This window comes from Cucurbita moschata, unplaced genomic scaffold, assembly GCF_002738365.1.
Source record: "Cucurbita moschata cultivar Rifu unplaced genomic scaffold, Cmos_1.0 Cmo_Scf00005, whole genome shotgun sequence".
In the NCBI taxonomy this organism is placed as follows: domain Eukaryota; kingdom Viridiplantae; phylum Streptophyta; class Magnoliopsida; order Cucurbitales; family Cucurbitaceae; genus Cucurbita; species Cucurbita moschata.
The window spans coordinates 1,499,926-1,515,085 of record NW_019268521.1 but is presented as its reverse complement, the minus strand read 5'-3'; the positions used below and the strand labels follow the sequence as shown (position 1 = coordinate 1,515,085).

The window sequence follows — 15,160 nt, the reverse complement described above, 5'->3', positions numbered from 1 at the left end:
GGGTCTTCCTCGTCGGTGGGTCTCTTTTTTTTTTTTTTTTTTTTTTTTTTTTTCCCTTTTGTTCTGATCTCTTTTGGGTGATGAACTGATGATGTTTATGTTTGTAGATTGCTTTCCAGGTTTAATCTGGACTGACACGGTTGAGAAGCTCGGGCGGGTGGATTTCGAGTAAGTGTTTTGATTTTGTGCACGATAGGTGTTTGATGTTTTGCCTGGCTGAGTGATCATATGGTTTTGGCTTGGAATTTTCTTGAATTGAATGGATAATTGGTGGGTTGTTTTGTTCATTCATTGTGGGAGAAAGTTCTGTGGTTTTAGCTGTCATGATTGTCAAGTTGGTGTTTGATGATTTGCCTTGCTGAGTGATCATATGGTTTTGGCTTGGGATTTTCATGAATTTGAATAGATAATTGGTGGGTTGTTTTGTTCATTCATTGTGGGTGAATGTTCTGTTGTTTTGGCTGTCATGATTGTCAAGTTGGCTCTTGAATCTCCATGAAAGCACTTCGTTTTCTATGTTTGTGCTGTCATGATTGTCAAGTTGGCTCTTGAATCTCCATGAAAGCACTTTGTTTTCTATGTTTGTGCTGAATCCAAGCTGTTTTTTTGTGTTGTACTAGATAAGGAAAGGTCGTTTTCAATGATCAATTCTGGTTATTTCATTTCGGGGCCTCCGTGTAACTACAATGGCACTGCTTCCTTTATCTCGAATTTGTCGGTGGAAGAAGATGGTGCAGGTGCAGATGTTAGAGATGACAATTCTGTTTCTCTCCCTGCATCTTTCTGGGTTAGGGTAGCAATGAGGGTGTCTAGAGCCAGGTGGTTCATTTTCTTACGAAGAGTATTTCACTACCAGAATGGATCGAGGTCAAATCTCGGGTCCGATCCTTTCAATTCTAGCTCGTGGATGGCTATGGAACTGATAGCTATGGTGTTTCAGCTGGCCATCACTGTGTTTTTTCTCGCCATTTCAGAGACAGAGAAGCCTGTTTGGCCTATGAGACTGTGGATAGTTGGTTACGATCTTGGCTGCGTTCTTAGCTTGTTGCTTCTCTACGGACGATATTGGCACGTTTATTTAATGCCGCGCGTTGGCCTTCCCGACATCGAGCAGCGGAGGAGCAGTCAAGCATCAAGGTATTCCTTAACATGCTACTTTCTCTATATTAGAGTGGATAAAGCAGCTGATGGAGGATAAACAAGGTCTACTTTCTCTCTAGTATAAGAAATTTAGAATCATTTAGAAGTTAGCTGAAAGTACAACCGAAAAATGCTGCTTTTCTTGCTCTGTTTAATTGGTGTTAGGAATCACGAACCTCCACAATGGTATGATATTGTCCACTTTGAGCATGAGCTCTTGTGACTTTGCTTTGAACTTCCCCAGAAGGCCTAATACTAAATGGAGATCTATTCCTTACTTATAAACCCATGATCGTTCCCTAAATTAGCTAACGTGGGACTCCCTCTCAACAATCCTCAACCATTGAAACCGCCTCATTTAGAATGTGGATGCACTTATCTACAACTCCTATTCAATACGATGTGCAGGAGCTTGCGCTTGATGAACAAATGTCGGTCGTCTCTTGAACTTTTCTTTGCCATATGGTTCGTAATGGGCAATGTTTGGATCGTCGATTCTCGCTTCGATTCTTTCCAAAGAGCTCCCAAGCTTCATCTGCTATGCGTCTTCCTGTTAGTTTGGAATGCCATCTGCTACTCTTTTCCATTCATACTTTTTCTTCTGCTATGTTGCTGTGTGCCATTGATTAGTAGCCTTCTCGGGTATAACATTAACATGGCATCGACCGACAAAGGCGCATCGGATGATCAAATATCCGAGCTACCTTGCTGGAGATATAAAGCAAGCTCAAAACAACCTGATAGTAACAACAAAGGACTTCCAAAGGAGGATCCAGTAAGTGAAGCATATAATATATACTTGCAATGAAGAATTTGACTGAGTTTGTTTGTTTTCTTGTGCTGTTCTTGTAGGAATGTTGCATTTGCTTAGTGAAATACAGAGATGAAGAAGAAGTAAGAGAGTTGCCTTGTTCGCATTTGTTCCATCTCAAGTGTGTAGATAAGTGGCTATCGATCACATCTTCCTGCCCTCTCTGTAAGCAACAACTTCAAAGATAAAAATCACTTCAAATTCTGTTCTTTTTTGTTCCCACACATGAATTAGTTGAATTAGTTGAATGAGTTGAATGAGTTGAATGAGTTGAATTCATAGGCCCATAAGAACAGAATTCTGCTGCTTCCACTGCTTTTAAGTTGCGAGAACTTTCTTGGATTGCAGTGTCTACATGTCTGTCTATGTGTATGTATGTATAGTATTTGTTTGTTTTACCGACACGTAGAATGGTTATCGTCCATGTTCGTGCTTGCCTGGACTTTGTTTCACTATTTTTTTTAGTTCAATAATACGTGAGATGAGATTGTTTCGTTTCAACTTGTCCTGGTTCATGTTAATCGAGAGAGAAGAAAAAAGAAAGAAGAAGAGTTAGGATATTAAAAAAAGAGGAGAAGTACGGTAGATGCCCGTGGAAGCAATGGACAGAGTAGAGATGGTTGAGAGTGTTAGGTTATGGAGTCACGTCGATACTTCCACATATTACGGGTAACGTAGGAGACATCTCTATTTTTCCTCTCAGGAATCCTTAGAATTACTACCGCTTCGCTTTCAATTTGCCTCTGACTATTAAATGAAATGTGAATAACTCGTCCTCCTCTCTTTGAAACAAGGGACGCTTTTGGTTCTTTTGGTGTTTAAAACAATTAAGTCTTCTCCATATTACTATATCTCTAGAGTCAATAATTTTATATGAGGAACTACTGAACTCAATCACTTGCTGCTGGTACTCTTCGGTTTTTTGTTGAAGTCTATCCTGTGGAGGTACTCAAATTGGATCAATGATCGATTTCTAGGTTTCGTCGTAAACCTAATTAGTTATTTCCAATTACGTAAATCAATAGTTCAAACGACACTCAAAGGTTGCTGCTTATTTACTTTTTGGATTTTCGGCATTATACATACTTAAATTATCAATATAAACCTCTAGCCAATTGAATTTTCGGTATTTTACATGAATTATCAAAATATATATATATATATATAGCCTTTTGGTACCGAAATCAAGTAAAGACCAAATTTAGCTTCTAAAACAATCCATAGAACTACTTGGATGTGAAGCGAATTAATAGGCTTCGAGATCGTAGAGATGTGAAGGATCGTTAAGTTGATGTAAACATGACCCCATTATCGACTTAGTTACGAGAAGCTTATAAAATTCATAGAAATTCATCCAAATGATGTTGTACAAGTAGTGTTGAAAATCTTTCGTTGGCAAAGATATATAAGAGACAGAAATGACGAACGAAAAAACTTGGGTTGAAAATTGTCGATGCGAGGTACGGTACTCCCTGCCGCACAATTTGGAGAGATGTATGCTGATTGTGATGAAGAGATGTATCCAGTTTCCACACTCTTAAATAAGGTTTAATTTTCCTCCCCGACCAATATGAGATCCCACAATCCACCCCCCTTGACATTCAACGTCTTCGCTGGCACACCGCCTAATGTCTGTCTCAAGTCTACCGCTAGCAGATATTGTCCTCCTTCAACCAATATGAGATCTCACAATCCACCCCCTGGCGTTCAACGTTCTCGCTGGCACACTGCCCAGTGTCTGTCTCAAGTCCACCGCCAGCAGATATTGTCCTCTTTGGACTTTCCTTTCCAGACTTCCCCTCGAAGTTTTAAAACGATCGGTTAGGGAGAGGTTTTCACACTCTTCTCTCTCCAACCAATATGAGATCTCACACAGACAACTAATTTATCATATAAAAATTCTCGAAAAATCCTTGCCAAAACAAATGGGGCGGAGACAAGGAAATCTTTCCCAACTCCACCTTGTAGCTCTACTGACCCAAGATGCTACTCACGAGCTTGGAGAAACGGATGGTAGAGACATGATTAGAATCCATGTCGAAACTATTTTCGTAGCGTCTATTCTAACCCTAAAAAAATATTATTATTAAAAGGAAAAAAAAAAAAGAAATAAGCATGGAAAGCTAAAAATAAACCAAAGGTTGTGATTGAGCAAACAGCAAAAGTTGAGGGGTTGAGTACCAATGTCAAAATGTGCTTGCATTTCTCCAAGAACAGAACTCTTCTTCTTCTTCTTCTTCTTCTTCTTCCACAGATTCACAAACCCTAATTCCATTTCCATCAGAAACTTCAATCCATGGATCATAAACCAGATCACAAGGCTCCGAGGCCCATCGACAGAAACAACCCCAATCACCACCACAAAACGCCATTCACAGACTTCGATCTAGAGGATTTTAAGCAAGGCACTAACCTGCTCGCCTCTTCGCCGTCCCGATCACTGGCGCCCAAGGCCCCCTCCTCCGCCAAGGCCAGTTGTCTCTGCTCTCCCACCACTCACATCGGCTCCTTCCGCTGCCGCCACCACCGCCATACCGGCATGCTCCGCGGCCGATCCGTTGGCTCCAATCTCTCTGAGTTGGCTCATAAATCCACTGACCTTATGACATCCTATTCGCCTTGAATCGTTTTCCCAGGGTTTGTTCGTGTTCGTCCTTCGATGATTCTGTATTCGGAAATGAAATTACCAACAAACAATAACTTACTTTTCGAAGAATAAGTTCATACAATCCTCTTTTGTATTGTTTCTCATTCTTTTATTTGTATTGAATGTTCTAATAAATTGGCCGATTTCTAACTTCGATCTTGTTTTTACGCATTTTAGAAACAAAAACAAATTTCTGAGAGCCATAAGATCATTCACCATTTTGTAATTACCTCATCCCGGTCGAGATTCATACCTTGGATATCTTCGCCAACAACATTGATGTATCTTTACCTAGATTTCTCGGTCATGATCTTAGCCGTGAAGATGACTTGGAACAAAAACCTTATACTCATAGTTCATCTCCGTCGATCTTTTCGTTTCATCAAACTCAAGCTTAAGTAATCAAGCTCAAACATAACCTACAAAAACAAAATCAAGAACAAAACGAAGAATCAAAACCTTCAACTATACTCAGAAGAAGCCATTTTTCATGGAGAGCGATCGGGGGCGATTCGACATTTTGGACGGTCAAGAACCTTCGAGCTTCTGTAATACTCCTCCGATTTATATACTTTTAATATAAATGATGTCAATGTTGTTGATGCATTTTAAAGCCCAATGGACCACTTAGCATTATTTGATAATATTTTGATTATTAATATAAATAAATAAATATTTTATCTAAGGCTGGGAAGCTAATGTCCTCGCTAGCACACTACTTGATATTTCTCTTTTCAACCTATGTGGAATATCAAAATCCACCTTCATTGGGAGCTCAATGTAGTCGCCGGTACACTGCCCGGTGTCTTGCTTCATTCCCCTCTCCAACCGAGATGGGATCTCACAATCCACCAAAATCGACTTTCATTGGGGGCTTTGGGGCTCAACGTAGTCGCCGGCACACCGCCCAGTGTCTTGCTTCATTCCCCTCTTCAATCAAGGTGGAATCTCACAATCCACCCAAATTGACTCTCATTGGGGACTTAGCTTAGTCACGGGCACATCGACTGGTGTTTGGCTCTGATACTATTTGTAACAGCACAAACCCGCTACTAGCAGATATTATTTTCTTAGAGCTTCTACACTCTTGTAAGGAATGTTTTGTTCCCCTCTCCAACTGAGGTGAGATCTCACAGTCCACCCAAATTGACTCTCATTGGTGACTCTTATAAGGAATGTTTTGTTCCCCTCTCCAAAGATCTCACAGTCCACCCAAAGATACCATCTGTAACCACACAAGCCCACTATTAGCGGATATTATTTTCTTAGAGCTTCTATATGTTTTGTTCCACTCTTCAATCGATGTAAGATTCAAAATTATAGTATGCCCCCGGTCTTACCTAAATTTCTACATTATACTGTAATATTAAAATTTGTCAATTTATTCAATGTATAATACTAAAATTTAGCTTTTCAAAAAATATATTATATATTTTTTTGTTTATGAATTATCGTTGAATGTATGAATATGTTTCCTAAGAGAACACTACTAACTGACTCAACGGTCCCACCTCATAATAAAAGTGTACATTCAACCCAACAACCCAGACCAACCCATCTCGAACTATAAGCGTTAAATTGAGTTAGCCTTTTGGGATAGGTTAGGTTCATGTTTCAGAACCCAAACCGACTCGGTTAACTTTTAATGAGGTTCATAGACATCTCTATTAACTTTTTGCGAAGAGAGGAGAGAATCAAAAAAGAAGATTTTTTTTATTTTATTTTTAATATTAAAAATCAATAATAAATATGATTTTTGCCACTCACCACTTGATAAATATAAAACTAATATATTTATGTCATATCATTCCAAATAATAATAATAATAATAATAATAATAATAATAATAATAATGAACTGAAATTAGGCTAACAAAAAGAATGTAAGTTGAGCATACAGCTTACAGCACAAACCATCCAGAGAGGAATAAATGACAATTTGATTGAACAAATCAATCAGCAAAATTGTAGACTTTGTCATGTTCCTCTCCACAATCTCCCTTCCTTCCCTACACCCTAACAAGTTAGCTATACAATGCCAACAACACCTACTACTTCACATTTCATTTTAATCCTAACTTCCCAACAAAATCACTAAACTACGACATAAACATCGCTTCACTTCCTCGGTTTTGTCCACGACGTTTCCGAGGTGTTAACGTTACCATAATACACCTGCTTCGTTGACTCGTCCCAATATGCCTGAAAAAACGCGATGTTCCAGAAAGAAACCCAGTAAGATAACTATCTGGTTCTACTAAACAAGTTCTAGATTAGACAACACGAAAATAAAAGACTATTGTACAAGACGCCTCTAAAAACGGATGTGTTCAATTCGATTTTCATCGTGAGGGACTTGGTTCTACTAAAGCAAGTTCTAGATTAGACAACAACGTTGATGAATAATTCAGATGAGAGTGCTTTAAGGTATTGAAAAAGCAAAAGGAAAATCAAAAGCTGTTGTACAAGACGCCTCTAACAACGGATGTGTTTAGTTCGATTTTCATCACGAGGGACTTGGTTCTACTAAAGCAAGTTCTAGACTAGACAACAATGTTGATGAATGATTCAGATGTGAGCGCTTAAAGGTATTGAAAAAGCAAAAGGAAAATCAAAAGCTGTTGTACAAGACGCCTCTAACAACGGATGTGTTTAGTTCGATTTTCATCATGAGGGACTTGATTCTACTAAAGCAAGTTCTAGACTAGACAACAATGTTGATGAATGATTCAAATGTGAGCGCTTAAAGGTATTGAAAAAACAAAAGGAAAATCAAAAGCTGTTGTACAAGACGCCTCTAACAACGGATGTGTTTAGTTCGATTTTCATCATGAGGGACTTGGTTCTACTAAAGCAAGTTCTAGACTAGACAACAATGTTGATGAATGATTCAGATGTGAGCGCTTAAAGGTATTGAAAAAGCAAAAGGAAAATCAAAAGCGGTTGTACAAGATGCCTCTAACAACGGATGTGTTTAGTTCGATTTTCATCATGAGGGACTTAGTTCTACTAAAGCAAGTTCTAGACTAGACAACAATGTTGATAATGATTCAGATGAGAGCACTTAAAGGTATTGAAAAGGCAAAAGGAAAATCAAAAGCTATTGTACAAGACGCCTCTAAAAACGGATGTGTTCAGATCGATTTTCATCACAAGGGGCTTGAAAGCCACGCTCCATTCTACTTTGTAATTTCAGTTCATCGTTTCTATAAGGGAAATTACCTGCCATCCTGAGGGTAGATCTTTTGCGATTTCTGCCAGGTCGGGCTGCTGCTGGTTTCCATCTGTGGATGCTTCAGCAGGGGATTGAGTAACATCACTCGATGATTGCGCTCTCCTTCGCTTTACCCGCTCACGCCTAGAAAATGTAGCAAGCAGAGCTCAAAACCATAGTCCAAAAACGAGTCCTTGAACTCGAACCAGTTTAGTTTGCAAAATTGGTTGGAGTTCAAACTCGAAGAGGCACAAAGTGCAAGAGGGATTTCAAGAATATGATAATTTACGAGACAAATGAAGGACTAAGGAATTGTATTTTTTCATTTGAGCTTCATACCAATCACCGCCAAGAGGCTGAAAGTTGGCGTTTTCTTTTGCATCTCCACTGGCAATTTGCTGTGCATGCCATTCCTGCATCATAAACATTGGTAAGAACCCAGCACAGATGCAGTAAATTAAATTATCAAATGTATTCTGTTGTATCGTAACCTTTATTTCTCTTTCTCGTTTCCTCTCGAGAATCTCGTAAGCGTTTTCTGGTTCTTCCTCGTCTTCTTCCAGTTCTTCCTTCGCTGCTTTCCACTGATCAATCAAAATGAATATACAGAAAGGATTCGTCAGGCATGAAAAATATAACTTTATGGCATCCCATACAGAAAGACCAAATACAGAAAGACCAAGGAGAGCGTGACTAATGTATCTATGGAGCTGAAAGTGTAACAGCCCAAGACCACCGCTAGCAAATATTATCCTCTTTGGGCTTTCCCTTTTGGGCTTCCCCTCAAGGTTTTAAAACGTGTCTACAATGGAGAGGGTCTAGCCCTATTCCAACCAGTGCAGGCACTGATTGGCTCTGATACCACTAATAACAGCTCAAGCCCACCGCTAACAGATATTGTTCTCTTTGAGCTTTCCCTTCGAGGGCTTCCCCTCAAGATTTTAAAACGCGTCTACTAGGGATACGTTTCTACACCCTTACAAGGAATGTTTCATTCCCCTCTCCAACTGATGTGGGATTTCACAGAAAGACACAAGACGTACCTTGTCCAACAAACTCGAAACTTTCTTATTCGATCTCAAGGATGGAGCAACTGCAACTGTCCGCTTTTTACTGCGCAGAGCTGCATAGGAAAAAAAACAGCAACGGAACATTAGAGCAGATGCCGTATTGAGAGGCCACTTTTAAGTGAAGAGCTAAGATTACAGCATGAACATCTCAGTAGAAGAGTTAAACTGCACTACACCAACGGTTTGAGCTCACAACAGGGTTTGATGGATACCTAATAAAATTAATAAACTGTACCCCCAACAAATGCTGCTAAATCCTAGGCCATTGAACTCAATAGAATACTAGGCCATTGAACTCCATATAACAGTCCAAGCCCATCCCTAACAAATATTGTCCTTTTTGAGCTTTCCCTTTCGGGCTTCCCCTTAAGGTTTTGCTAGGGAGAGGTTTCCACACCTTTATAAAGAATGCATCGCTTTCCTCCCCAACCGATATGAGATCTCACAATCCACCCCCCTTCGGGGCCTAGCATCTTTGTTAGTATACCACCTCGTGTCCACCCCCTCAACCTCCTCGCTGGCACATCACCAAGTGTCATCTCATTTGTGTAATAGCCCAAGCCTACCGCTAGCAGATATTGTCCTCTTTGGGCTTTCCCTTCCAGACTTCCGCTTAAAAGTCTTTAAAAAGCATCTGCTAAGGAGAAGTTTTCACACCCTTACAAAGAATGTTTAGTTTTCCTACCCAACCGACGTGGGATCACACAATTTTCCTCCCCTAGTTCCATCCTCTTTTTGCGGAAGCTACTATCTAGATAAACACTCCACTCATATTTAGCTCCTTGCAAAAATATCATGATTAAAATGACATAACTGCTAAAATGTCATACCTTTTGGTTGAACCTTGGAAATTGCAGTTGTATTAGCAACAGCCGAAGGATCAGTAACGGCATTACTTGTTGGCGGAACATCGTTAGTTGGGGAGACTGAAGTAGATACTCGGACAGAGGCTTTCGTGTCTCCACACCCCTTGTCAATTTCATCAGCGGCAGAAGCAGTATTCATACTTGTAGTATCAGAAGATCCATAATGAAAAGTGAAAGAAGGATCAAAACTCACAGATGCAGAATCAACATGCAACTGAGACGACCCAGCAGTACTAAAAACGGGAAGAGAGGACGTTGCGTTTTGAAGAATACCATAACCTTCAGGCACAACACCATTTACAACTAGGGGAGCAGAACCCGTATGCGAATTGGGAACTGCCTCATAGCAAAATGGTGCTTGAGCCAATACAACGTTACACGTTTCTGGATGTCCGTAAAAATCTGCACTAGGTACAACTTCAGGGACAGGATGTGCATAATACTGAATACTAGAATCAGGATAAGACACTTGATATGGTTCAGTGTAACAAACAGGCTGCCCAAGTTGGGTATAAGATGGAGGCATAGGATATAATGGTTCAGCTGGTTCATCAGGTGGGGGTGGAGGAACATCTTCATTATCAGGTGGTGGTGGGGGAATCCATTCTTCGTCCGCTGGTGGTGGCGGTGGTGCTACACTGCCATCCTCGTGCCCCATGTATGCAAAGCCTGAAGAAAGATTTGGCTGGGCTTGTTGATCTGGCTGAAGTGGTTGCTCGAACAAAGTAAACGACTTAGCATTGTACATATCTGGTGTACCAGCCACTGTCAAGCTACCTGCAAAACCGGCATCTTCAACTTCCATATCCACCTCCATGTCAACATCTTCCACAGAATGTTCACTCTTGGAAGCCATTTCATCAATTGCAATTTCACTTGCATGCTCAATCACACTAGTAGAGTTCCCCTTAGACGGTGAAATATTTTCTCCATTTGCAATGATAGTCAAAGAAGCAGAATCAGTAGGCAAATGTGAATGCTCCAAAGCAGAAACACCACTATTTTCCTTTCTCGCAACATCAGACGCAACATCCGACCTTCCCTGAAATTTCTCGTCTCTTACAATGTTTGGACTATCAGTAGTCTTGGCTTCATCCAATTGCGACGATACTACAGCAGTCTGATAAATTTCTTTGTTAATGTCATCTTCAATCTGTTTAAGTTTCCTTGCCAAGTGTTCCCAGAATGGAAGCAACGATGCCTTATACGGCATCAGCGACTCCAAATCCGAAAGTCTAACCTGAGTTTCCAATATGTACTTTAATGTCCATTCATGACCCCCAGACCTGAAGTTAATGTTTAAGCCATCAGTACAAGAATGTGACGTAAAACCAGAAGTCCATTTCTCAATGCTAACATAAGAAGTCAAGAATAAAATTGAGAAATGAATACACATAACACTAAATATATCCCGCCACGACTAGATTGAAAAATAATTTGTTCAAAAACACGGTATTAAACTTTTCGGGAGAAAACCAATGGTTTAGAGGGATAACATTAGAAAGGTTCAATTGGAGGCATGTATGTTATACATAAAATAATATTACAATAATCAAGAAGAAAGGGATGCATGAGCACAAGATTATTAAGACCAATTACATCACTGATAAATTTAAAGGTTCAAGTTTTCTAAGGTTTCCTACTGCATTTGGTTCCTCTTTTCGCCTGTCTCCTTGTATCAAAATGACATCCACAAAATCTTCGTAATCAAGAAAAAGTTGAGAACTGACAGCACCATAAGGTGCAATACCAAGCATAGGCTCTGGTGCCATCTGAAACTCAGTTTCTTATGGAAAACGGTTAGGTTTTTCTTTTGGTTAGTGTTTGACAGATATATAAGGTGATCAAAGTGATTGTTTCCCTAAGGCTTACAAGCCAAATGGAAAGGTGATCAAAGTGATTGCCCAAGTGAAGAAGCTCAACATCATTTGAACAAGAACTAAATGCTGAATGAAGGTTGTGAATAGCTAATAATATTCAATTGAGGTGAAAAAGTCAAATCTTACTTCTGTAATGATTTTAATCTCTCTAACAAGCTCGAACTCCAGTTTAGAAGATGTGAAGGAAGATCCAACCCTGATTTCTGTTCTTCATTAGTCACCGCGTAATCAGCATAGATCTCAGAAGCAGCTTTTGCTATATTCACATTATTTGAACAAGTACTGAAGGCAGCATAGCTTTGGTCAACCTCGGAACCCTGACTTGCAGTAACTGGAATGCCGTTCTTGTAACCTTCAATTTGATTGTTCACTTTAGGCTCATATTTTAAAATTTTTAATAATTATAAAGCATTGTGATTAGCAGACCACTCACCTGTGCTTTCTGCTGAAAAAGCATCTAACCTCCCACCATTAGATAAGCCAGAATCCTGTTTAAATACTGTAACGTTCTCTGGAAATTGAGTCGGAGAAGTTATAACGTCGGTGGCTGATAGAGTAGGCTGAGTCTGAGCCGAAACAACATCAGGAACTTCCCATGAAGTTTCCCCAGTTTCAACATTCCAGTAATAATAATTATGGCTCTCCTCATGCATGACAACCCTCCATCCTGAAATAACATCCCCTGATACTTGTACAGTAGATGTGGCTGGTACAGATGTTTGAACCAGATCAGTTTCCTTGCTTAAATATCCAAAGTTATTAGTGTCAGTTTTTGCTTCATCTTTGCTCTCCAGGTTCTCAGAAAATTCAGCAGAACCTTGCTCAGGTTCCTCTTGAACAGCCTTTTCAGCAATGATGTCTTCACCGACATTTGCCTCCACTTTCTCACATCCCTCAGCAGGAAGGGCAGCAACCTGGAATCAAGGACAACGGTGAAAAAAAAAGTATTATTAAGAATAGAAGCGAACTTTGTTAACATGCACAAAATTGGCATTCGAGGCTCGTCTGGTAAAACATGTGAAATGCCTTATGACTGTATTCAAAATTTTGCTTCAAATTAGGATCAAACCTAAATTCTCGTTTTCAAGATTTTGCCATCGAAAATATTTTCAGCTTACCATACCAAACAGCACCAAAATCATCTGAGCAACAAATACCTCAATACTTGCAGAAGTATTACAGTCTAATCATTTATAACATGAATTAGGCTTCAACCCACATTTTATTGGAATTTAAGGTAGAATTAATACATTCTCTGGGGGAGGGGAATTGAATCACTAATAAATCCTCTCACAAGAGCTAACCCGAAATGAATGAAAGTAGAATATCAAATCAAGCTTATTCAAGTTCTAATCCTGATCAGCAATTCGGAAAATAAAAGAAAGAAAGATACCTCGTCATTGCAGTCAGGTAACAATGCATCTTGTCCATCATGATCTGAATTTTTATTCGAGTCCTCGTCCACTTCCTCATCAACTTCATCATCACTATATTGCTCCAGTAACAGCAAGGGATTTTGTGCTTGTTGACCTGAAAATAAAAACACTTTCACATCAAATATATCCAAAACCATATCTCTTAGCAGCACGTCAAAGAATTCCCTGAAAATTTCATGAATATCACAAGGTGTTAGAAACATGAAATTTTCAAATTTAAAACAGTGCAATTCAACGTGAACATTGAAGGTGTTTGCATCACATCAACCTGTTACACATCCAAGGACAAATGTCAGTGATAACCAAAAATGAAAAGACAGAGACATACGAACCGATGAAAAATTTTCCCTGTCGAAATCTCCAAAAACAGCATAATGATTGAGAGTCATTCACATGTTCATTGTGGCAGTGGCCCTGACCTGACCTGATCTGATTATTGGTGTCCCAAAGACCACAGTCACCCTATAGACTGAAAACAAATTCTGGGGGCAAATAACACAAAGTCTTGTACATAAAGTTTGAAATATCCACCATTATAATGTGAAGCACTCATATCCCCTTTACATAGTCCTTTTGAAGAACACTGATAGAACCCACCTGAGGAGGATGCTGATTTAGGTAACTTGGTTGTCTGTCTTGAATCTATATCCCCTCCAACTTCTTCATGTGCATCAGAGCCATCTAAATCTCCTAGACAAAGAATAACATATCCCCCATTAAAATACAGACACCTTATATTAACGATCTCCGAAGCTAAAATTACTCGAAGCTGCTATTGAGTATATCAGTGTCACCCAAGATCATATATTAAGGAAACAGTATAAAGAGAAATATCACTAACCCTTGAAAGAATTTCTAATAAAAAAAAATTTAAAATGAATAAATACTTTTCATTTTACCCTTCTCAGATTGAATCAATGAAACTCCAATACAAACTAATGTAAATTTCTTTGATGCATTCATAGATATACTTTTTCCTTTTAAGTAATCATATAAACCACTTTTGATCTCAAATAATGACCAAACTAATGCTGATATGCAGAACATTTATGTTTATTGAAGACTGGATATAGCCAAAGCAAGAATTTAAAGAAGAAACCGGGAGCAACAGTTAGGATGTAATGTGTTGATTACAATATCAAGTAAACAAAGTTACATATCAAAGACCAGAGCAGCATTGTATTAATCACAACATAAAGCCAATGAAAGCTCGTGCCATGACTGAACAAAATTAAGAAACCAAACAAACAAAAAGAACCACTTCACAAACTCACGAAAGAACAGAAAAAATATGTTTACACATAACATTCAAACAACCCCCCATGCCCTAATCAACCGAGTGAGCATTAATTCCAAACAGATAGAAGACCAACTCAATGAGTTAAGAAAACTAGCCACCAGGAGATCGAAATTCACTGCTTCCATTACACAATAAACAAATTGAAAATGAAAAAGAACATTCAACAGAAACTAACGCAACCCTACATGAAGAAATAAACAAATTCCCAACACAATCAAATTAGCAACAAACAAATAAACATATATCGACAAGCGCTATAACACAAAGGGGAGAACCAAAAAACGGAAAACTACCGGAGGGCTCGGCGAATAGATCAAGCTTGACACGGCGACCGGCATTGCTGAGAGCTGCACGGCGACGCTCTCTTCTCTTTCCCATAGCAATAAGAATAAAAAGAAAGTGAAGGGATTCAGTGGATTGTGGGATGAACACAGGGATCCGGTGGATTGAATCGCCGTTGATTTCGCGACCGAAGATCGGAATGGAGGAGAAGAGAGACGGCGTTGATTTCTGGCTCGACGACGGCCCAGTTCACTTGCGCGAATTAGGTCTAGGTTGCAAATCGATTCTCCGTAATCTAACTGCTAAGCTTCTGAAGATCTTAAACAAAAGTTCTTGAAGATCTTAAACAACAGATTTGTCGATCGATTCTGCACTTCTTATAGGGATTTTGTGTCCTTTTTCTCGTTTCGGTTTGAATTCTACACCATTGTAAAATCGATTTCTGTCTATTTTTGTAACGATGATGAATTAATAAAAATACCGTTTTTCGCTTTTATCTCAACAAAATTTTAATA

At 39.2% G+C, this 15,160-nt stretch overlaps 2 protein-coding genes across 4 annotated transcripts in view; one reads left to right on the top strand and one right to left on the bottom strand.

The window, feature by feature from the left end:
- Positions 1-2,403, top strand: part of LOC111442797 (E3 ubiquitin-protein ligase At4g11680-like) — a 3,095-nt gene extending 692 nt beyond the window's left edge. The window contains exons 1-5 of one of the 3 annotated variants that reach the window (XM_023080325.1): positions 37-168; positions 621-1,137; positions 1,549-1,915; positions 1,993-2,185; positions 2,222-2,403. In XM_023080325.1, coding sequence (XP_022936093.1) covers positions 641-1,137; positions 1,549-1,915; positions 1,993-2,139 — 1,011 coding nt within the window. In that variant the 5' untranslated portion in view covers positions 37-168; positions 621-640 and the 3' untranslated portion in view covers positions 2,140-2,185; positions 2,222-2,403. Of the gene's footprint in view, positions 1-36; positions 169-620; positions 1,138-1,548; positions 1,916-1,992 lie in introns of those variants that run through there. The other 2 variants (XM_023080324.1, XM_023080323.1) reach the window with 2 other exon arrangements.
- A 4,038-nt stretch (positions 2,404-6,441) lies between these two features.
- On the bottom strand, positions 6,442-15,094 carry LOC111443080. Its single transcript, XM_023080703.1, has 11 exons — positions 14,657-15,094; positions 13,661-13,753; positions 13,021-13,157; positions 12,061-12,541; positions 11,754-11,979; positions 9,712-11,033; positions 8,855-8,934; positions 8,303-8,395; positions 8,151-8,224; positions 7,820-7,955; positions 6,442-6,799 (listed from the first exon to the last, which is right to left on the bottom strand). Exons 1-11 carry the CDS (start codon positions 14,739-14,741, stop codon positions 6,716-6,718), a joined length of 2,811 nt encoding a protein of 936 aa, XP_022936471.1. The 5' UTR covers positions 14,742-15,094; the 3' UTR covers positions 6,442-6,715.
- Positions 15,095-15,160: the final 66 nt, after the last annotated feature.

Bases quoted from the DNA above. Each gene is read 5' to 3' on its own strand.
- LOC111443080 (XM_023080703.1), bottom strand. From the start codon at position 14,741: ATGGGAAAGAGAAGAGAGCGTCGCCGTGCAGCTCTCAGCAATGCCGGT. The intron at 13,754-14,656 runs GTAGTTTTCCGT...TTCTTTGTCTAG, and splicing joins TCTATTCGCCGAGCCCTCCG to GAGATTTAGATGGCTCTGAT. The intron at 11,034-11,753 runs GTAAGATTTGAC...CATTAACTTCAG, and splicing joins AGATTAAAATCATTACAGAA to GTCTGGGGGTCATGAATGGA.